Source organism: Lycium barbarum, chromosome 10 (assembly GCF_019175385.1).
Source record: "Lycium barbarum isolate Lr01 chromosome 10, ASM1917538v2, whole genome shotgun sequence".
NCBI lineage: Eukaryota > Viridiplantae > Streptophyta > Magnoliopsida > Solanales > Solanaceae > Lycium > Lycium barbarum.
In genome coordinates this window covers 11,178,210-11,203,287 of record NC_083346.1, presented here as the reverse complement: position 1 = coordinate 11,203,287, position 25,078 = coordinate 11,178,210, and the positions used below count along the sequence as shown (strand labels likewise).

Genomic DNA, 25,078 nt, shown 5'->3' with positions numbered 1-25,078 from the left:
GCTGGAGAGTATTTGATTGATTTGAGTGCCTTTGAAAACCTATGGATATGCTTAGAGAGGAATAAGAGAACGAATTAATTTTAAAGTGTTAAAATGTAAAAAATAGGAAGAGTTAGACTAGAAATATTGATTCCATATTAAGGTAAAGAAGTAGCAAAATTTGAAAAAGCAACTCAACCAAAACAAAAATAATTGGAAAAGGAGAGAAATAGAGAAGCCCTAGTTGGCCCATTTTTGTGAAAGTGAGACCCAAAAATTTACGTGACAAAGTATGGAAGGAGTTTCATACAAGTTTTGTCTGCCACGTAATAAGTGTGTCTCTTACAAAATGATTTTCTTCTGAAAAATACGAAGGAAAACCCTTCATTGAATGGAATTCAATTGTAAATTGAGTTGAAGAGACTGTCGATAAGAATAACCACTCCAATAGAGACCCCTACAATAAGAATAAACAATATTCCAACACAAGGCTACTAGTACAACAATTTTTTTTCTTTGTTATCAAATCAGTTTTGCAACTTCCATTTGCCCTGCGTAATTGGCGTAATCAATTACGCACGAACCTGAGTGCACAAGAGATTCATTGCAAATAATATGATATACAAATTCAATAGATTTCTTTATATATATATATATATATATATATATATATAGGATTTGAATCAAAATTACTGAATTTTGTCGAATTCGTACTTCCTATGATAGATTCACTCCTTACTTACGACCTGTCACGACCCAAACCAATAGCATGTATTGTACGCGCTTTAGCCCTAGGCTCACACGTCCAAACCCATAGCATGCAAACTTGAGTTACGTCTTATAAAATTCTTCACTTCCTTTCCCATTTCGATATGGGTTTCGCCTAAGGTGTCATGTGCACTTCATCTTAACAAGCCTGAAGATTTTTAGACTGGGAATTAACATCTTGAAAATTCTAGCAAAGGCGTCAGAAACAGTCTGTGAAGCATTACACCAAACACATTGTTGGCATAAACATTGATTAGCAGTTCAGCCCCAACAGATCCTCCAAAGCAATGGAATGCATTAGCAGCAGTAACATCCCAAAGTTATAGCAGCACTGTATCAGTTGAACACTCCAACTTATAAAATGATCATCTAGACACTTCTCAAAATTGAATATGAGTTGTACTGTAACACTCTTTAATATAATCCTAACACATGCTGCAGACAGTCTCTTCAAGTCCAGCATGCATTTCCGATCAGATGACGAACCAACATTGTTACTTTGAGTCAAGTTTTATGTTTAAAAAATATATCTACCAACTTATGGGTCAAGTTTTACATTTAAAAGAAACTTGAAATCACAATTTGAAATCCCAAATTCTACTTTTTAAAAAATTTGAAACTTAAAATCATGATATGAAGTTAAAGTTGCAATTTTATGCAATGTTCATGAAACAATCGGTCATTTGAAATCAAAGAACGAAATCATTCTTCCAAATCCTATAGCCAAACGCCTACTTAAACTCTACGATAGAAATACCTCAAACAGTCACACAACCAGTCACTTTCCCAAAACCTGGCTGAATTTTCTGTTTTGAAATTTCCAACGAAGTCACACAACTAGTCACTTTGCATGAAACTTGGCTGAAAGTGTACATCGAAATATCCTAGAACAGTCAGGAACCAATAACTTTCACTGTTTTTTAGCTTGGCACCCAAATCAATGAACAATTTTTTTTAAAAAAAATAATGAACAATTTTCAGTCTCTAGAAGCTTATTAAAATATTCAGCAATAATATAACAAACGGAATACTTTTCACACTTCTTTTTTGTCCCCTGTATCTCTTGTTTTTTTTTTTTTCAAATAAATAAGCCAGAACCAATGCCACAAACTCCACAAAAAGTCCATTTCTCATTTCTCATCCTTCTTTCACTCTGTCGAAAAACAAGAATTAAGTATACCAATATTATCTTTCTAGATTTCAATCATGAGTACAGAAGTAACCGTACATAAAAATACTTTGAGGGTCCTGATGTTTCCGTGGTTGGCTTATGGACACATCTCTCCATTTCTAAATGTAGCCAAGAAACTTGTGGATAGAGGATTCTTGATTTACCTCTGTTCTACGGCCATCAATCTTAAATCCACCATCAAGAAAATCCCTGAAAAATACTCTGATTCGATTCAACTTATCGAACTTCATTTACCTGAATTGCCTGAACTTCCTCCTCATTACCATACGACCAATGGTCTCCCACCCCATCTCAATCACACACTTCAAAAGGCCCTGAAAATGTCCAAACCCAACTTCTCGAAAATCTTGCAAAATTTGAAACCTGATTTGGTAATTTATGACTTATTGCAGCAATGGGCTGAAGGCGTGGCGAATGAACAAAATATTCCAGCAGTCAAGCTCTTAACTTCGGGTGCAGCTGTATTGTCATATTTTTTTAACTTAGTAAAAAAACCAGGGGTTGAATTCCCTTTCCCTGCTATTTATCTCAGGAAAAATGAGCTAGAAAAAATGAGCGAATTGTTGGCCCAATCTGCTAAAGATAAAGAACCTGATGGTGTGGATCCTTTTGCTGATGGAAATATGCAAGTCATGTTGATGAGTACCTCTAGAATTATAGAAGCCAAATACATAGATTATTTCAGTGGATTGAGCAATTGGAAAGTAGTTCCAGTTGGTCCACCTGTCCAAGATCCAATCGCTGATGACGCGGATGAAATGGAACTCATTGATTGGCTAGGAAAAAAAGATGAGAATTCAACTGTTTTTGTCTCATTTGGAAGTGAGTATTTCTTGTCAAAAGAAGATAGGGAGGAAATAGCTTTTGGGTTGGAGCTTAGTAATGTTAATTTCATATGGGTTGCGAGATTTCCAAAGGGGGAAGAACAAAATCTTGAAGATGCTCTACCAAAAGGTTTTCTTGAAAGAATTGGAGATAGGGGAAGAGTTTTGGACAAATTTGCACCACAGCCAAGGATTCTAAATCATCCGAGTACGGGAGGATTTATAAGTCATTGTGGTTGGAATTCTGTAATGGAAAGTGTAGATTTTAGGGTTCCAATAATAGCTATGCCTATACATCTTGATCAGCCAATGAATGCTAGGTTGATAGTAGAATTGGGAGTTGCAGTGGAGATTGTTAGAGATGATTATGGCAAGATTCATAGAGAAGAAATTGCAGAAATTCTAAAAGATGTCATAGCTGGTAAATCAGGGGAAAATTTGAAGGCCAAAATGAGAGATATCAGCAAGAATTTAAAATCTATAAGGGATGAAGAGATGGATACTGCAGCTGAAGAGCTAATTCAACTTTGTAAGAATAGTCCTAAGTTGAAATAATGTCATATGTTGTAAGTCAATTAACAAATTATATTGTCTGTGAGGTGTTTCTAGTTGATCTTCAAAATATATTAAGGTTGAAATAATGAGAGAAAATAGAATGCAATCTAAATTTATCCTACTATTCACATTCTCAAATATGATTTTTTTTAGCTTTCGATATGACTTCTCAATTCCATATTATTTGTTTCTTGTAGCGGTTAATTATGTTCCTTCCATTCTTGAGCAAGGGAAAAATAGGTTAATTAGTGCAATGCTTTTAGTTATTGTTATAATATATTAAATAAACTTAATTATCATCGTAATATTCTGAATAAGCTAGTAGCCAAAAGCGATAATGCTAATCAGACTTTCCATAAATATTTTTAAAGGGATAATTATATTAATACAACTTTTAAAAAAAGTATTTAAAAATATTAAAATTTACTTTCAAAAAATTACATAAATACAATTTATTCTAATTTTTAACTTTTTAATTTCATTGTGTACAACCTTATATATTATCCCTTAAATATCTCATGCCATTCCTAATTCCTATAAGGGATATCAAGTGTTTGAATTCAGCTAGCCTAACTCTCTTCTGACAAAAAGTTAATGAAGCCACTAGAAATGGAGTAGCAAAGCCATGCGGACAAGCACCTATTAATATTTAAGTTCAACTCCATACTTAAAAAGGAGAAATCAATGTTGAGAGAGTTTTTTCAGCAATGAAATTGATTAAGATGCACTGATGAAATCAAATAAATGATGAGCTTTTGAGTAGTTGTTTGAAATCTTGTAAAGAAAAAAATATTTAGTCATTTCAAACAAATGAGAACTCATCGAAAAAAGTTACAGTATTATACTTGAATTGTATTTTCTAAATTATGTTATTGTTACATTAATTTATTCAATTATTCGCTTCTTTAAAAACGTTGCTTATAAAAAATCTTACGTAAGTCACCACACATACCAATCACCATAAAAATCGGACGTGACATTAATTACGTACATTCAGTCACACAACTAGTCATTTTGCATAACACATTGCTAAAAGTCTACATCGAAATATCCTAAGAAAGTCAGCAACCAATCACAAATTTCACATTTTTAGCCCGGCACTAAAATCACTGAACCATTTTTCAATCTCTAATAGTAGCTTATTAAAAAATTCGGCAAGAATATTAAAGAGTACTTTTCACACTCCTGTTTTCTCTCATCTCTCTAGTATTTCTAATACATAAGGCAGCCAATGCCACAAACTCCACAAAGAGCCCATTTCTCATTTTCTCATCCTTCTATCACTCTATAGAGAAACACGAAGTAAGTATAACAATAGTGTCTTTCAAGATTTTGATCATGGATACAGAAGTAACAGAAAGTCCTAGTACTTTGAGAGTACTAATGTTTCCATGGTTGGCATATGGACACATCAGTCCGTTTCTAAATGTAGCCAAGAAACTCGCGGACAGGGGATTCTTGATTCACCTTTGTTCTACGCCTATCAATCTCAAATCTACCATCAAGATTATCCCCGAAAAATACTCTGATTCGATTCAACTTGTCGAACTTCACTTACCTGAATTGCCTGAACTTCCTCCTCATTACCATAAAACCAATGGCCTCCCGCCCCATCTCAATCACACCCTTCAAAAGGCCCTGAAAATGTCAAAACCCAACTTGTCGAAAATCTTGCAAAATCTGAAACCTGATTTGGTAATTTATGACATAATGCAGCAATGGGCTGAACGCGTAGCAAACGAAGAGAACATTCCAGCAGTCAAGCTCGTAACTTCTGGTGCAGTTGTGGTTTCATATTTTTATAACTTAGTAAAGAAACCAGGGTTTAAATTTCCTTTCCCAGCTATTTATCTCAGGAAAATTGAGCAAGTAAAAATGGGCGAATTGTTGGCAAAATCTGCTAAAGAGAAAGAACCTGATGATGGCGATCGTTTAGCTGATGGAAATATGCAAATCATGCTGATGAGCACCTCTAGAACTATAGAGGCCAAATACATAGATTATTGCACTGAATTGATCAATTGGAAGGTTGTTCCTGTTGGTCCACCCGTCCAAGATCCCATAGCTGACGACGCAGATGATGTGGAGTTCATTCATTGGCTAGGAAAGAAAGATGACAATTCAACTATTTTTGTCTCCTTTGGAAGTGAGTATTTCTTGTCAAAAGAAGATATGGAAGAAATAGCTTTTGGGCTGGAGCTTAGTAATGTTAATTTCATATGGGTTGCGAGATTTCCAAAGGGGGAAGAACAAAATCTTGAAGATGCATTGCCGAAAGGTTTTCTTGAAAGAATTGGAGATAGGGGAAGAGTTTTGGACAAATTTGCACCACAACCAAGAATTCTAAATCATCCAAGTACTGGAGGATTTACAAGTCATTGTGTGTTGGAATTCGGTAATGGAAAGTGTAGATTTTGGGGTTCCAATTATAGCCATGCCTATACATCTTGATCAACCAATGAATGCTAGGTTGATAGTAGAATTGGGAGTATGCTAGGTTGATAGTAGAATTGGGAGTTGCAGTGGAGACTGTTAGAGACGATGATGGCAAAATTCAGAGAGGAGAAATTGTAGAGAATGTGAAAGGTGTCATAACAGGAAAAATGGGGGGAAATTTGAGGGCCAAAGTTAGAGATATCAGCAAGAACTTGAAATCTATAAGAGGTGAAGAGATGGATGCAGTTGCTCAAGAGCTGATTCATTTTTGCGAGAATAGCAATAAGTGCAAATGAGGTGATATGTTGTAATCCAATTAATAAAATTATGTTGTCTGTGAGGTGTTTTAGGCTGTTTTCAAAATATATAGAGGTTGATAATGAGAAAAAATAAGATCCAACCTATAGATTAATCCTATTATTCACATTCTCAAATATGATCATTTTTAGCTTTTGATATGAATTATCAACTCCATATCATTTGTTTCTCGTAGCGGTAATCATATGTCTCTTCAGTTCTTGATTAGGGGGAAATGGGTTAATTTGTGCAATATTTTAAATTATTATTGTAATATCTTGAAAAAGTAATTATTGTCATAATATTCTGAATAAGCCGGTCAGGGATCCAGCTCCCAGGCATTGCTACAAGGAGCAAAAAAGGGTAACGGACTTGCTAGCTATGGAAGGAGAAAAGGAAAAAAGAAATTGAATCCGTTAGTCCAAAAAACAGTCAGGACATATAAACTAGGAACTATATTATTAAGCAAAGTATTACAGCCCGTTTGGTAAGCTTTGAGAAGTCAAAATTACTTCTTTGTTTTCTTAAAAGAAGCACTTTTAAAAAAAGTATTGTGCAAGATCCTACTGTTCCCCAGACCTTGTATTTTTGTTATAATGCATGTTAATTACAACAACAACAACAACCCAGTGAAATCCCACAACGTGGGGTCTGGGGAGGGTAGAGTGTACGCAGACCTTACTCCTACCAAGGTAGGACGGCTGTTTCCGAGAGACCCTCGGCTCAATAAAAACATAAAAAGAGGTCAGATACGGCTAAGAGATTCAAAGCGATATGGAAATGAAGTAACGCAAGCGACACAGATAACATAGAATAATCAAAGCACAGGAAATAACATAATGCATGTTAATTAATAGTAATATATTAGTACTATCTTAAAGAGAACTCTTCCAAGCAGCATGACGTATGCTCAGTCGAGATTGGAACATCGAAGAGGGTCTAAGTCATTTGAAGAAGACTATTCCACTTGTACAAGTAAGAGCAACAACATTTGTATGGCATGAAAAGTTGAAAACATTATAAAAGTTCATTCCATTGCATTGAGTGTAACGAAAGCCTCCTCGCTAGAACTTTCTATAATAATTTGAATATTCAACACGCAGGGGTGTTCAAAATCAAACCGATAACGTAATCCCAAAGTACGCTTACTGGTTTGTTTACATCGACTTATTGGATCAACGGTTGGGCAACGATTCGAAACTTTCATTTATCAAGCTTCCTTAATTATTTTCCCAGTTATGAACACCATTTATGTTATTGTTTGAAATTTTTAATTGAAGTCCCAGACCAAGTTCTTAAGACTTCGTTACATTTTATAACTTATAGTATGCTATAATATGAATTTATTTGTGATGGTATTATTAATATGATCGATAAATCGATAGATAACCGTTCGATAACCAATAAGTTGATATCGAACAAATCGATATCTTATCGGTTTGGTTGGAGGAATTATATATTGAAAAGCTGCATCATTACAACAACAACATCATACTCAGTGTAATTCCACAAATGGGTGTACAACCTATAAGCACCCTACGCACAACTATTCCAGAGGTTATAATCTAAAACATATACTTAAATCCTAAAGAGTTATGCCTTTATTATTATTACCTCTATTTCATTTATGTGTTGTTGTTTGATCGATGACATTAAATATTTTTTTTTAAATCTTTTGATCTTTAAATAAAAATATATGCAATTAATGTATTAAAATAAATTTTAATTCTTGTGATCTTAAATATGTCATGTGAGATGTTGAAATTAAAAAACTACTAATATAAAAAGTTACAGTATTAATTTTTTTTAAAAATAAAAATAAAAATGAGAGATAAATTGAAAGTAGAGTATACACTATATTAACTACTTTTTGCAGGCAAATAAGTGGGGTGACGCTCGGTGTATCGGATCATGACGTAACAATTTTTTGTTCTATGCATTATTTTTCTTTATATGATTTAGCAGTGTCCTTTCTCATTTATATTTTGTAGGTAAATATGTTTCTTTTATCTCCCAAATTTCAGCTCATTTAGGTGCTTGTTGAACAACATATGGAGGTCTAGAGTTTTTTTTTTCTTTCTAAAATGCAGTGTAACTATGATCTGGTGCACCTGTTCTGCGATCACAAAATGAAGAGTTTTGCAATTAAATGGCCTGATTGTTGCCCCCAATTCGATTCACCCCAATTTTTACTCATTCTTTATCTGCCATACCATCCTTCTTCCCTTGTGTGCACAATCAAAACTCACTCACCAGGGGCGGAGCCAGCCCTTCGGGTGGGGTTCGGCCGAACCCAGTAGCTTTTGTCCGAACCATATATTTGTATTAAAAATTTTGTCAAATATGTACAAATTATTAATTAAGAACCCAGTAACTTTAAAGAATTAGAACCCCGAACCCACAAACTTCAAATCCTGGCTCCGCCTCTGTCACTCACACACTACTTACACACTCTAACTTACAAAATGATGAGACCTCCAAAATTTATGTGTCATGTCAGCATCAGGTGTCCACACAGTAGGAACGAGTTGAGGTGTTTAGATGTGTATTTCTCAAAGTTGGAGTGTGTCTAGACACCTCAACTCGTCCCCTATGTCTTGTGGACACCTGACGCTAACGTGGCATATAAACTTTGAAAGTGTCTAGATGATCATTTTATAAGTTGGAGTATTCAATACAGTGCTGCCATAACTTTGGGATGTTACTGCTGCTAATGCATTCCATAGCTTTGGAGGATCTGTTGGGTTGAACTACTAATCAATGTTTATGCCAGCAATTTGTTTGTTGCGTGCTTCACTGACTCTTTCTGACGCCTCTGCTAGAATTTTCAAGATGGTAATTCCCAGTCTAAAAATGTTTAGGCTTGTTAAGAGGAAGTGCACATGACACCTTAGGCGAAATCCATATAGAAATGGCAGAGGAAGTGAAGACTGAAGAGTTTTATAAGACATAATTTAGGTTTGCATGCTATGGGTTTGGACGTGTGGGCCTAGGGCCAAAGCGTACAATACATGCTATTGGTTTGGGTCGTCACAGGTCGTAAGCAAGGGTTGAATCCATCATAGGAAGTACGAATTCGACAAAATTCAGTAATTTTGGTTCAAATCCTATATATATATATTAAGAAATCTACTGAATTTGTATATCATATCATTTGCAATGAATCTCTTGTGCACTCAGGTTCGTGCGTAATTGATTACGCCAATTACGCAGGGCAAATTGAAGTTGCAAAACTGATTTGATAACAAAGAAAAAAATTGTTGTACTTGTAGCCTTGTGTTGGAATATTGTTTATTCTTGTTGTAGGGTCTCTATTGGAGTGGTTATTGTTATTGACAGTCTCTTCAACTCAATACAAATGAATTCCATTCAATGAAAGGTTTTCCTTCGTATTTTTCAGAAAAAAATCATTTTGTAAGAGACACCCTTATTATGTGGCGGACAAAGCTTGTATGAAACTCCATTCATACTTGGTCAAGTAAATTTTTGGGCAATTTGCAGAATTGCCCTTCTTTTGGGGTGGTCTTTAAATGTTGCCCCTCATATTTGAAATCTTTAAATTTTGCCCTTCGGCTAAACCCCATGGGTTCTAGGTTCGAACCCCCACACAGTCAAAATTTTAAAAAATTATTCGCAAGGCAGAGTTTAAATTTCGCTATGCCCCCACCGGCATACACTTGTGAAGGAATTACCAAAGTTATGCCGGACCCGGCATACTTATGCCTTATGGGCAGACTTGGCATAAGTATGCCGGGTCCGGCATAACTTTGGTAATTCCTTCACAAGTTTATGTCGGGTCCGGCATAAAAGTTTGTCCATTAAAAGTATGCCCCCACCGGCATAAACTTGTTAAGGAATTACCAAACTTATGTCGGAGTCGGCATACTTATGCCTTATGGCAGACTTGGTATAAGTATGTCGGGTTCGGCATAACTTTGGTAATTCCTTCACAAGTTTATGCCGGGTCCGACATAAAAGTTTGCCCATTAAAAGTATGCCCCTACTCGCATAAACTTGTTAAGGAATTACCAAAGTTATGCCGGACCCGGCATACTTATGCCAAGTCTGCCCATAAGGCATGAGTATGCCGGGTCCGGCATAAATTTGGTAATTCCTTAACAAGTATATGTCGGGTCCAGCATACACTCGACCCAAACCTTGCTTTCCAATTTTTTTTTTTAAATTTATGCTTGAGCGGGGGTTCGAACTCAGAACCTCATGATTTCTGCGTGAACGTTCAGAGTTGCAATGCGAAGGCCAAAAATTAAAGACCAGCAATATGAGGGGCATAATTTAAAGATCACAAATATGAGGGGCAAAATTTAAAGACCACCCCAAAAGAAGGGCAATCCGTGCAAAAAAATGTAAATTTTTGGGTCTCACTTTCACAAAAATGGGCCAACTCGGGCTTCTCTATTTCTCTCCTTTTCCAATTATTTTGGTTTGGTTGAGTTGCTTTTTCAAATTTTGCTACTTTTTTACCTTAACTAGTCTCACGAGGCCCGTGCTAAGCCCGGGCCAACTCTAGATATAAAATGTAATATTTTAATTAAAGAAATATAATTTATGTTGGTAATAATTAAACTTCAAATAAGTATATTTTCAATATATAAATGCAAAACTTTCGTTTCACTCCTTTAATATCTTAACTTTCATTTTGATGAAATTATTACTTCAAATTAAATGCGGAGCCATAATTTGAAATATATGAGTTTCGAATCTTAATTTTTAAAGTTATTTAGTTCTAAATTAATAATTTATAGATGTTTAATGAACTTTTAAGATAAATACAGAATTTGAACCAAAGTGCTATCGAATCCGATCAAAAATTCATAGCTGACACTCTAATTCCAACCTACTTCAAACTCATTTGATGTTTAAAAGATTAATTTTAGTTAACCAAACAAGAGATTTTAAAGATAACCCGATCTGGATTGATAATATTATCTTCATTTTCAACATTATATGGCATCATTTAATAATTTTTAAAACTATCTGAAAATCAAGTTTGTACTAATCTTGGTAAACACATATGAGCTCATTAAAGTATAAAGTAAAAGAAATTGAGTACAAGAATTTTCATAAATTCTCAAATTTCATAATACAAATATAAAGTAAAAGAAATGCTTACATGTAAAAAATCTATAATAAGCAATAAATGAAAAAAAAAGAAAACAAAGAGCAACAAGAAGCTAGAATATCTAGCGAAGAAATGATTATTTTTAGGTTAATAGATAAGATTAATATAAGAAAATAACAGGGAAACTAAAGTGCAGCGGATGGGGCTATTCCTCCCTTAATCAGGGGTCTCGGGTTTGAGCCTGAGTATGAAAAAATGATAGGGAGCGCTTCCTCCAATTGAGCCCTAGGCGACGTGAATCTAGATTAGGCGAGCTCCAATGGGGGTACCGGATACCGGATAGAAAACTAGGTAAATAAGACAGGATGTTCGATAGCTTTTAAAAAGTAAACCATAAGAACAAAAAATAAATTTGATTTTAAAAAATAAGATCAGGACCTAAAAGTAATTAATTGAAAAGTTTGACATTTTTTGGAAAAGTTTTGTGAGGACTACAAAAACCCTTTTGTAATCTCTTATATATAATAATAATAATAATAATAATATGGAATCAGTATTTATAGTCTAATTCTTCCTATTTTTTACATTTTAACACTATAAAATTAATTCGTTCTCTTATGCTTCTCTAAGCATATCCATAGGTTTTCAAAGGCACTCAAATCCATCAAATACTCTCCAACCCAAAAAAAAAAGGGAAGAGGAAAGAGCACCAATGTAATACTCCAGAATATGTATGAAAATTACTTTTCACTGGCGGTGTTTTAAAAAATCGCGGGCTCGAATAAGACGTTTTATCTGAAGCGAGACGTAAGTCGCATAAATGTTAAATTTTGATATTTCATATATTAATAAAGAAATATAAAAATAACAAGAAAAAATACATTAAAATTGTAGAAAATTCAAGAAAATTATATAATCAGTAAAAGAAATATATGTAACTATAAACAAGCCAACATGTGCACAAATAGTACAAACAAAAGTTTCTTACTTGGAAATGTGAAAGATGTAAAGGTTCATTATACCTATAAAACAATTATGATGGAATATACTTTTGAAGAAACAGAGACTTTGATTCCTAATAATTAAAAAGAATAAAAATGACAACAATATTGATTTATTATTTGAGAATTAAAATTAGAAAAGAAATCACTAATATTCATTATCATACAATTTTTTTTTTGGAGTAGAGTTTCTAGAATAATATCTAAACTAGGGTTATGCTAAAAAAAATCAAAATAAAAAACTAACTTGAAAGGAATAATTTAAAGAAAGCAAAACAGGTTGGAAAAAATTATGTATAAATAAGGAAACCAAAAGCATGGAAGCGACCAAGATGGACAATAACATACCCAAAAGTGGGGTCTGAAATAATAGAATGTATGCAGATTTTACCTTTGCCTTTATGGAATAGGGAGGCTCAAGGCTGTTTTCGATAGACTCTTGACTAAGTGAACAAGAAGGACAAAACTCTTATTTTGTAAGTGGCACTTTATTTGTTACCTGTAAAGGAAATAGATTATGAATTTTAGGATAAATAATTTGAAATGACTTTTGACTTTTTGATTTTTTTGGTTTGAAAATTTACTATGAATTAACTTTTGAGTATTTAAAAAGGTATTGTAATTTTAACTTCAATTTGAAAATTTTTTTTGCACTTACCCGAAAACTCAAAAAGTTGGGACTTAATGTAAGTGAACGCCTGAAAGAAAGATTGAGAGTAACGCCCCAAGATACTTGCTTCCTGCACGCACACCTTGATGCATTTTTAATGAGCCTCGTCTCAGGACTTGCCCTCGAAACTCGCCCAGGAAAAGCTTTTTGAAATATTGTTGCTATCGACTCAAATTAGTCCTCATTAATCGAATTTTGACATCTTTCCTCCCAAAATATTGATAACTTTTATGTATTTAGAAAGGGATAATCATATCTATTATTATAAAAGCATGAATATGAATGTTAGTTAACCAAAATATCGTTTAAATATTGAACAACTTTTATGTCCTTACTATTATTACTACTAACGTTACTAATTCCTAATCCTATTTTTATTGAATTACATCCCTTAATTTTACAGCAAACTAACTAATTAGTAATCCTATTTCTATTAAACTAATAACAGAACGTCTCCCTTACTATTACTACTAACCAACTAATTACTAATCCTATATATTTCTATTGAACTAACAGAACTTCTATAACTACTAACAACTTCAATACGTTCTTTACATAATTTTTGTGCTTTGAATTGTTAACCTATGTACCTTCAGGCAACGGGGGAACAAATAAATATTTGTAACGCGAAATTGCAGGTAAGAATTTTAGCCGAATGATGAATATTTAGTGCATACATGAGTTTTTCAAACAGATTGTAGCTTATTGATGGTTGAATTTTATTTTCAATTCGCTTAATCCTTTCGTACTTGTTTCAGTATCGGTAGTTCCAATAGCTATATATTATGATTACAATCCTTTTAATTGCTCATATATTTTCTTTTCAAGAATTTAAATAGTTTGAAGTTTATATAAGAACCTGATGTATCTTACCAATTAGGCACTTCTCTAACAATTGATTTCTCAAGAACACTTCAAATCCGTAGCGCATAATTGCTGGCCCCTTTTCGAAGTTCCTTCCTAATATCAGCTAAGCATATTATTAACGTCAAGGCTACTAAATTTCTTCTTGAAAAGATTATTCCTGTTCGATAAAATTGCAATTTATGAGCATCTCTATAAATCACAAAGAAAAACAATCTCCTGTTGATATCCAATTGGTAGTTACACGAGTGTTGAGCTTTATATGCCTACTCTTATGCTGACCAAGTTTGGTTACATCAATCTCTTAGACTGTTCATATGTATGATATTATGACCACAATAGTTACAAATATAGCATACGAAACACATATATCAATTTTGAAATTGTTATATATGTCGAACGCACATAATAAATTTTCACTCATGAAGAAGGACCGACCATAGGTGATTCGCACCCACAAAAAAAAAAAAAAAAAAAAAAAAAAAAAAAACCATAGAAGAATATAGAGTTAGTGAATTGCTATAGTCATGACTAGCTAATATCTAAATATTTTTATTATAAAAGCACGAATATAAATGTTTGTTGACTAAAATATCCTTTTAATATTGAACAACTTTTATAACCTTTAAAATTAAATTATTTCTTCACAAAAAATAGAATGTTGGATAACTTGTAATATTCAGGCCTAAAATAAAGGAGTTTGACACAACTCAAAAAAAAAAATAGAATGTTTGATAAAATTCTAAAACGTTTAGTGCCTAAAATAAAGGAGTTTGAAACCAACTTAAATCAATAATAAAATCGCCGATAAAATTATGCCTCGAATATACTACCACTATAGACAGCAACTATACAGCTATACCTAATAGGTAAACTGGTCCTAATCAGGTGATAGCTTTATGGCCTTTGTAAATAAGAACATTACCACTTTTGTACAATGGATTATGCGATTAAATCAAGTTAAATGTGATCTTGAAGTTGTTTTCTCTTAAGGTTAGCCCTACTATCATCGTAATGTATATGATAATAGCTTTAAAAGAATCAAGGATATCAAATAATTAAAAGTAACGAATTTAAAATGTGTGCTTACAAAATATTTTTAAGAAATAGCTAAATATTCTTACAACTGATTGATATTCTTATAATGTAATTTTGTTTAGTATTGATTTTCAACACTTTTTTATCTGTAAACAATAATAAATATATGGTCCTTAATCTCTAATATTGAATTATTTTAGTAGTTACATGTTTCTATACGGGGAAACAGAAGAAGAAAAATAAATATCAAGAAAATCAATTTCAAAGAAATACTAAGTTAATACAATCTTATGTTCTAGCAATAATTTTGAAACTCATAAAATAAATGTATATAATTATAAATAACAGTTTCTAATATTTTTTACTATGATTGAGATTGACTGAAATAACGTGCAACTGCACGTTCGTAAACACTAATTATTTTAAAAGCATCAATATAAATGTTGGTTGACTAAAATATTCTTTAACTATTAAACGACTTTTATACCCTTCGAAAACTAAAATTAGTTCAATCATGTAATCTTTGTTGGATAGAATTGTACATTCACAACTTTCTTCGAATATAACTAGGATATAATTTTGAGGTTAACCAATGTTACATGAACTCCAATTGGACAATAACATTAGACAACGTATGTGACGTTCTACTGCAAGTCATTTTATTAGTATTTGTATTTCATTCTAATTCTATGAACCTTGTAATTGGTATGGTCTCATGCTCTTTCTTTTTTTTTCTTTTTTTTTTAAATATCAATTTCCTGTTCGTCTTTATAAGAATCACTTTTGTTTCTTTCATCATATATTTTTTAATTATGACATATTTGTCTTCAATCCATAATTGTCATCGTGTAGCTTGTGACTGCTGAATATGGCGAGTGCTTTGTGCTAAGCCCTTCAAAAGTAAAGTACTTCCTCAAAATATATTTCATGCTAACTGTAATATTTGCCTAATATAAATTTGCATGAAATCCTTATTCCAATCAATTTTAAAATTTTCAGATATTATATCTCAAATTCCAAATTAAGCTATATCAATTCCACACGAGTTTACGCTTTATTGAATTTCTTAATAATAGTTTTTTCAACCACTTCTACACGCACTAAGCTTTCTAAAGATGTAATTAGTTTCCTTCATCACGCGAATTCTCTCAAAAATTTATTCCATGAACATATCTCAACGGATAATAAGCAATGCCTCTATTCTTGCTTTAGTTATATTTTTTTAACAATATTTCACTTTATCTAAGAAAATAATACAATAAGTTGAATTAGATACTTCGACTATTTAGTTACATTGGGTCGTTACATTCATTAATGATAGGAGTACATTATAATCATTAGTCATTGACAATTTGACATCACGCGCAAGATTTGAGTCTCTTCGGAGATAATTTAATGTCCTTCATGAATTTTGGCTAGCTAGGTTGTTGTTTTTCTTCTTTTGTATATAATGAAAATAAATGTTTATTGTCATCAGTAGCTCAATTGAATTATTTTAGTCCTAACATATTTTTTACATAGGTAAAAACATAGAGGATACATGCCAAAAACAATATATTAATGAGAAGTATTCAGTGAATACGATCAAATAATATTTTTGTTTCTCATAAAATAAATAATAATATATAATTTCAATTAACATTACCTAATATTTGTTATGATTGATTGGGGATAACGTGCGAGACACGTTCATAGAGACTAGTTATACTAAAAGTGGGAACATCAAAATGAAAAGTTGAAATACCTTTTTGCCCTTCACTTAAACGCTATTTCTATTTTTTTTATTTTTGCTCAAAAATTTAAACGCTGGAATTCTCAATTTTAAAGGTTTCCGATGTGCATTAAATCATGTAATAAACATGGAATCAAGAAAGACATGTGAATGGGATATCTTTTTGTATCCCAATCTTTTCGTATCCTCTGCCTAAAATTATGATACTTTGGCCAGATTATTCTGAATGAACTGAAAATTAAGTTTGCTATTTAATTAGGGTCTTATTAAATGGTGAACGTGGTGAACCAGATTATGAACGTAGGAATTGGAACCAAAGCATTTACACCTCCTACCATTAAAGCTACAAAGTGGTGTTCAATACTAAATTTATGGATTTCTCTATCAATGGCCATCTGTTACTACTTTCTGTAGAATAATATCAGCCTACTGATGAGCTTATATATGGAGTTAAAAGTCTGCAATATGCATAACTATCACTATTAGAAGAGAAATAATTGACGGAAACTACAGATTTTACCAGGTAAATTTATTTTTTTGTGTTAGTTTTTATGAGTATTCATGAAATTGTGTACTTTTGTTTATGCAAATTCTTAATAAGCAATACTCTCCACCGTTATTAATCATTTCATTATGATAAATTATTCAAAAATTATACTCACTATTGAGATTATAAGGAGAAGAAACGGTGACAGAAGAAAATCGTAGAAGATGTTTTACTTTAGAGGCAATGCATAGCATAGTTGGAACTGCTTTGGGGTTATAGCTATAGGATAATTTCTTTTACCCAGAATATTGTTTCCTATGAAAGTCGATACTGGAACAAAAAAAAAAAAGTACTACAACAATAATAACATTTAATTACACTAAACATCTCTCAGGACATGTTTTTGTTTTCTGGAGTTGGTATATTTAAGGGAAGTTTGCAGACTTGGTATATTTAAGGGAAGTTTGCAGACTTGGTATATTTAAGGGAAGTTTGCAGACCACAAGTAGGAGCATTAAAAAATGTTGCCAACAAATATATTATTTTGGCTCCATTTACAAAGATGTTAAGCCTATAGACTATTTTTGAACAAAATTCCTTTTCAGACACCACGTTTACTACTTGTATGTCAAAAATGACCGTGCATTTTCCTTATCTGCTGCAAGGAATTGTATATAATCCAATATTATGTCATGGTTTAAATTTTTTGTCCGAGATCCTGCATTTATGGTACTCTTTTATAAGTTGATTGTGTGACATACGACTTGCTACCTGATTTTTGCTATTAAGAAGTCAGCCTTTGTCTCCTCTAATAACATAGAGTACGCTTCCAGATCCCATACTGTGTTGGAATATAAAAGTATATACTACATATCATATTTCCATTTAAAAAGATATTAAAGTCAAGTCCAGTAAGTGTGTATCATTATGGCTGGATCATTACACCTTCAAATCTTACTTTAGATTAGCAGATTTACATAGTAAAATCTAAGTTCTAATAAAAGAACATAAAATTTGTGCTGTGGGATTCTTACTAATGATTAGACGGATTGAAATTAATTCCAAATGTTTAATCAGATATAAACTCAGTACCTTTTAACAAGATATTCGACATATTTCATCTGTTTATATCAAGTCCTTTGTTCGTGAATAAGGAGTATACCATATAATTTATTTCTAACCGCAACACTTTGTTATTTAGTATGGTATCAAATTCACTATTTTCTATTAAGGCTTAATTTGGTCTTATAATGCTTTTAACAGGTTACTTGGATTGCTGCATCACAAAATTGATAACAATTCTATATTTTTGTAATTACTTAATTAAAATGATAAAAGATATTCGTAGATATCGCGGGGCGAAGTTGCTCATTTTTTCAATCAAACCACAATAATTAACAATGCGCTTGAACCATAGTAGATAGCGGAACATTACTCTTCTATTATTTTTCCTAATATAATAAAATCTTATATTTTCTTGAAGCACAATATCAAATTGCCAATATCTGACGGACGATTGAGTTACATTTCGTAATATTAATTATATTTATACGATTCAACTAATATTTTTTTTAATCAATTCACAGATGACTGAACTAATAATTTTGAATCAATCAAAGGAGACAAAGGATACACATGTACGTGTAATTGTCCTTTATATACATCAGTCAATTTTTTCAGCAGTTATTATCTCTATCACAAATAGTGTGTAGGATAACACTACAAAAATGACAATGATTTACCAGCCATCCTAAGAAAGGCATAATTTGATATGTATGCGATTGTAAAAAGGTGGAAGCTACAGTTTCTTAAAAAAGACGGGAAAAACTTTAACACATGAAATAGTTACAATCATAGCCAAAATTTGAATTATGTGGTGTTGATATATTAAAGAAATGAATTATTGTCAAGTTGAATACTTGATAGTATATTATAAGAATCACATAATTGAAGTCGTTCAAATATTACTTTTAGTATGATGTGTCGTGTATTGATAATAGATATCGGTTGAATAGAGGTTCACTACTCATCAGTTTGAGCTTGTAGTTTATAAGAATTACATAATTGAAGTCGTTCAAATATTACTTTTAGTATGATGTGCCTTGCACTGATAATAGATATCGGTTGAATATAGGTTCACTATTCATCAGTTTGAGCTTTTTGTTTTTTCTCTTCAATTTCTATACAACTCATAGCATACTTATTATACTATTTAAAAAAAAAAATTATACTAATTAGCATGGAATACACGTGCAATGCACGTGTCCAAAAACTAGTATATAGAAACATTTTAACTTGGCCTCAACTGGCAAACTAGACACTCTAACTTTGAGAATGCACATCTAGACACCTCAACTCGTTCCCACGGTGTTTCGTGGACACCCGAAGCTGACGTGACACATAAATTTTGGAGGTATCAAGATGATGATTTTGTAAGTTAGATTGTTCAACTGACACAATAGAGATGATTTGAGGTATTTAGATGATCATTTTGTAAGTTAGATTGTTCAACTGACACAACGGAGACGAGTTGAGGTCTAGATGATTATTTTATAAGTTGGAGTGTTTAACTGACAGTACAGGTCAAGGTTAAGTGTCTATCTATGTATTATGCCATTTACAAATTATTTAATTAACTAAAATAAAGTGTTAAGCATGATTAGGATAATACATATTCTTATCAATATATGAATTCTCTCTTCCCTATTCGCGCCAAAAAAGAACATTTGCTCTAAAAGGTTTCGCAACCATGGAATTCAAGTTCCCCAAGCTTCATTTTTGCAGGTATTTCTTTATCTATTTTCGATTATTTAGAAATCAAAGACGTGTTATTTCTATGTTTATTGTGGCAATTGTCAAGTGGAAAATTGTATACGACATGTTTGTGAAAATTCCTAAGTGAGCCTGTTGGCGTTGATACTATGTCAAACTAATTTATAAGTCTACTGTTAAGCATAAAATGTAAGTGTTGAATTATGAATTTGTCTTACTTTCTCCTTTTTTAATGGTAGATTTATGGCCATCATGTCTCAAAATGAACATATTGATGTATCTTATTCATTTGAGCCGATAAAACTTGGGATGTATTTTGATTTATCTGATGAGCATGCATATGAATATTTCAATGAATATGCTGCTACAGTTGAGTTTAATGTTAGAAAGGAATATGCTAACAAAAGTGTAGTCCATGGATATGTGAGCAAGAAAATTACGGTGTTATAAGAAAGGTTATAGAGGAAAAGACAAGCGAGATGGGATGGTCCAGAAACCTAGAAAGAAAACTAGGACGGGTTATTTAGCTTATATGGTCGTAAGTCGTCAGTCAAATAGGAAGTTTTCTGTCATTTCATTTGAAGAGAAGCACAATCATCCTCTGGTTCCTCCATCTCTAGCTCGCATGTTGCCATCGTAAAAAAAATATTAAACTTTCTCAAGCATATGAATTTGACTGATTAGATAGTTCAGGAATCTTTCCTTAATCTTGTTTTGACTATGCTGCTCGTCAAGCTGGGGGAAAGCTTGTTTAAGTTATACAAAGAGAGAGAGAGAGAGAGAAAAACACTATCATTGTGACAAAAGAAAGTCTAAAGCATGGAGTGACACACAGCTTGGTAGAATATTTTGAAAAAAGAGTAATAAAAGATCAAGCTTTTCAGTTTTCTTTACCATTAAATGGAGAGTATCCGGAGCCTTTTGAATGAGTACTCTTCCATAAAAACAGGCCGTAAACTCATTCGGGATAAGACCCGACGACTGCCGATAACTCAACATCATTTGAGGAAGAGTATTTCACTTGGATAAGAGCTAAAATTGTTGTCTGATTGAAATTGCAAAGATTCTAAAAGTTCATTCCATAATGAATTAATCTTCAACTTTTTCTGGATTCAAGAGACATTAAGACTTGTTCTCTTTCATTAATATTGCATTCCTTTATATGAGAATTTAGTTATATACATTCCTAATGAAAAGAATTTCTGAATAGCTGTTAATTATGTCAACTATACAAGTAATTATCTAGAGAAATAGTGTCTTGGTACCTGAAAAGGATGATAAATAACTTGCTACAGTAGTCAAGTTTCACTGATAGCATAAAAGTTCAGTATAGGTAAGGATGATAAATAACTTGCTACAGTAGTCAAGTTTCACTGATGGCATAAAAATTTCAGTATAGATATAACTTAAAGCTTAATTATTGCTAATCATTTGTTTCTACAAAGAGCCATCAACTCTTCCACCACACCATCTATCTCCTCATCCCCTTTCATATTCATCTTCTCACTCAGTTCCTTAATTTTCTTCCTCACAGTCTCCCCACTTTCGTCTGCTACCACTCTCCTTATCACCTTTGCAATTTCTTCACTTTGTAACTTTCCATTCTCGTCCCTCACTGCTTCCACTCCCATCCCAATATACTCCACAAGTCTAGCATTCATTGGTTGGTCAATGTGCATTGGCATGGCAATTATGGGCACACCAAACTTCATACTTTCCATGAAAGAACTCCATCCACAGTGACTCACGAACCCACCTATTGATGGGTGTTGAAGAATTGTTGCTTGAGGGGCCCATCCCTCCATAACCATTCCTCTTTCTCCTACCTTTTGAAGAAACCCTTCTGGTAATGCATCCTGAAAAATAATTTTTTCACCTTGTGGAAACCTAATGACCCAAATGAAGTTCACTTTGCTAAGCTCTAGTCCTTCAGCTACTGCGTTTATCTGCTCATTAGATAGAAAATACTCACTCCCAAATGAAACAAACACAGTTGAATATTTTTCTTTCTTGTCAAGCCATTGTGTGATTTCCTCATCATGGTCATCTCGGTCAATGGATTCTTGAACTAGTGAACCTACGGGGACTATTTTCTTGGAAACCAAATTTGAAAGATGATCCATATATTTCCCTTCAAACTCTCTGCAAGTTTTTACCAGAATAATGTCGTGCGATCGCCTAAGAGCCTGGTCAAATGGGAACTTCCTACGTGGTGCTTCATCAATATCTTTCTTCAATGAAAGCATTTCGTATTGGTGCAGGTAAATTTCAGGAAATGGGAACTTCTCTTCTGTGTTTTCAGACATATGGATGGCCAAAGCAACAACAGTTGCACTAAAAGTGGGGAACTGCACAGCAGGAATGTTCAGAGAGGACGCCGAATCAGTAACCCAAGGCTGATTGTAGTCATGAATGACTAAGTCAGGATTTAGACTTTGTAATATTTTGGTAAACTTTGGAGCGGCCATTTCAAATGCTGTTTTGAGAGTGTCCATGAGATGGGGTGGGAGGCCATTTGTGGTGTGGTAATGAGGAGGAAGATCTGGCAAAGATGGAAGATGAAGCTCAACTAATTCTATTGACTGAGAATACTTCTCTATGACTCTTTTCTTGATGGAATTAAGGTTTACAAGAGTAGAACACATGTAAATGTGGAAGGTCCTATTTGCAAGCTTTTTGGCTAGCTCTAGAAATGGATTTATGTGACCATGGGCTAGCCAGGGTAACATGAGTACACTAATGGTCTTCTTCTTTGCCTCCATTAATGGCTATATTTTTCTCTTTCTCTATCTAGCTCTCTTAACTTCTCTCTATGAATGATGGATTTAGTAAGTATGATTATAATCAATTTATAGTATTTGCTGACCATAGGTTGTGAGCTAGGGGCAGATCTAGCATAGAAAGTACTAATTTGACATAATCCAGTTTTGATTCAAACCATGTATTAGTGTATGTATTGAGAAATCTTTTGAACTTTTATATTATATTATTGCATTGAGGCTGCTGCCCTATACAATGAATCTCTTATGCACTCAGGTACGTACGTAATTGATTACGCAGGCATATAGAAATTTCCTAGTGATTTCATAACAAAGAAAAAAAGTGTTGTACCAGCAGCCTTGTGTTAGAATATTGTTTATTCTTGTTGTAGGGCCATCTGTGTTGGAGTAATTGCTATTGACAGTCACTTCAACTCAATTTACAATTGATGTCCACTTAATGACAAGGTTTTCCTGGTATTTTTCCCGAGAGTTTAAGTTATATATTTTTATACCATTAGACATTTATCTGCTGTAGTAGACAATTTATTTTATTTGCAGTGTTATAGAAAATTTCATTTTTTAAGAGATTTACGTGTAAATATTCATTTTTTTTCATTCCTCCCAAAATATTGATATTTTTTTTCCAAATTTCTGAACTTCTAGTAATTTCATCTTTCTTCCCTATTCGCGCCAAAAAAAAATTTGCACTCAAAAGTTTGGCAACACTGAAAATCATGGCAGCAGAGAAAATCTTTCAGATTTTTACCATGGAAATCAAGTTCCTGTTAGATAAAAAATCGGCAGTAAAGAAGACACAAAGAGGGGGAAAACTGAGAACGAGAGAGGATGATGCAGAGCTTTATTTTTGCAGGTTCTTCTTTATCCATTTTCGACTTTTTAGAATCACAAAGACTTGTCAAGTGGAAAATTGTATACAATAAAGTTAAATTGTTTCTAAATATAGAAATGTGTCAATCTTTTTGGGACGGAGGGAGTAAAAAAAACTATCTTCGTGGCAAAAGAAAAGAAAATCTAAAAGCATGGAGTGACTCATAGTGAGATTTTAGTTATATACATTCCTAGTGAAAATAATTTTTGATAAGGTGTTAATTGTGCCAACTATAAAAGTAATTGTCTAGAGAAAACGCTTGGTACCTGAATAGGATGATAAATAACTTGCTATAATAGTCCAGTTACACTGGTAGCGTAAAAAATTCATTACAGATATAACTTAAATATTATTGTTCATTTGTAGCTACAAAGAGCCACCAACTCTTCCACCACTTCGTCTATTTCCTCATCCCCTTTCATATTCATCTTCTCACTCAGTTCCTTAACTTTCTTCCTCACAGCCTCCCCACTTTCGTCCGCTACCACTTTCCTTATCACCTTTGCAATTTCTTCACTTTGTAACTTTCCATTCTCATCCCTCAATGCTTCCACTCCCATCTCGATATACTCCACAAGCCTAGCATTCATTGGTTGATCAAGATGCATGGGCATGGCAATTATGGGCACACCAAACTTCATACTTTCCATGAAAGAACTCCATCCACAGTGACTCACGAACCCACCTATTGATGGGTGTTGAAGAATTGTTGCTTGAGGGGCCCATCCATCCATAACCATTCCTCTTTCTCCTACCCTTTCAAGAAACCCTTCTGGTAATGCATCTTGAATACTAATTTTTTCACCTTGTGGAAACCTAATGACCCAAATGAAGTTCACTTTGCTAAGCTCTAGTCCTTGAGCTACTGCATGTATCTGCTCATTAGATAGAAAATACTCACTCCCAAATGAAACAAACACACTTGAACATTCTTCTTTCTTGTCAAGCCATTGTGTGATTTCCTCGTGGTCATCTCGGTCAATGGATTCTTGAACTAGTGAACCAACGGGGACTATTTTCTTGGAAACCAAAGTTGAAAGATAATCCATATATTTCCCTTCAAAATCTCTGCAAGTTTTCACCAGAATAATGTCGCGCGATCGCCTAAGGGCCTCGTCTAATTCAAACTTGTTACCTGGTGCGTCAGTAATAGCTTCCTTCAATGAAAGCATTTCGTATTCTCGCAGGTAAATTTCAGGAAATGGGAACTTCTCTTCTGTGGACATTTGGATTGCGAAAGAAACATCAGCTGCACCAAAAGTGAGGAGCAGCACTGCAGGAATGTTCATAGAGGAAGCAGAATCAGCAGCCCATGGCTGATTGAAGTCATAAATGACCAAATCCGGCTTTAGAGTTTGTAATATTTTGGAAAATTTTGGAGCGGCCATTTCAAAAGCTGTTTTGAGAGTGTTCATGAGATGGGATGGAAGGCCATTCGTGGTGTGGTAATGAGGAGGAAGATTTGGCAAAGATGGAAGATGAATCTCAACTAATTCTATTAACTGAGAATATTTCTCTGTGACACTTTCCTTGATGGAGTTTAGGTTCACAGGAGTGGAACACATGTAAATGTGAAAGTTTTTATTTGTGAGTTTTTTGGCCAACTCTAGAAATGGACTTATGTGACCATGTGCTAGCCATGGTAACATCAGTACGCTAATGGTGTTTTTCTTGGCCTCCATTGATAACTATTGTTTTTTCTTTCTCTTAATTTCTCTCTGATGGTTATAAC

At 33.3% G+C, this 25,078-nt stretch overlaps 3 protein-coding genes and 1 pseudogene across 3 annotated transcripts; 2 read left to right on the top strand and 2 right to left on the bottom strand.

The window, feature by feature from the left end:
- Positions 1-1,837: 1,837 nt before the first annotated feature.
- Positions 1,838-3,478, top strand: LOC132614712 (beta-D-glucosyl crocetin beta-1,6-glucosyltransferase-like). The gene has a single exon (XM_060329239.1). The coding sequence runs from the start codon at positions 1,954-1,956 to the stop codon at positions 3,316-3,318; it is 1,365 nt and encodes a 454-aa protein (XP_060185222.1). The 5' UTR covers positions 1,838-1,953; the 3' UTR covers positions 3,319-3,478.
- A 974-nt stretch (positions 3,479-4,452) lies between these two features.
- On the top strand, positions 4,453-6,233 carry LOC132614711 (beta-D-glucosyl crocetin beta-1,6-glucosyltransferase-like; annotated as a pseudogene).
- A 14,593-nt stretch (positions 6,234-20,826) lies between these two features.
- Positions 20,827-22,498, bottom strand: LOC132615868 (UDP-glucosyltransferase 29-like). Its single transcript, XM_060330463.1, has one exon. The coding sequence runs from the start codon at positions 22,455-22,457 to the stop codon at positions 21,123-21,125; it is 1,335 nt and encodes a 444-aa protein (XP_060186446.1). The 5' UTR covers positions 22,458-22,498; the 3' UTR covers positions 20,827-21,122.
- Positions 22,499-23,563: 1,065 nt separating this feature from the next.
- LOC132615869 (UDP-glucosyltransferase 29-like) lies at positions 23,564-25,078 on the bottom strand. The gene has a single exon (XM_060330464.1). The coding sequence runs from the start codon at positions 25,026-25,028 to the stop codon at positions 23,703-23,705; it is 1,326 nt and encodes a 441-aa protein (XP_060186447.1). The 5' UTR covers positions 25,029-25,078; the 3' UTR covers positions 23,564-23,702.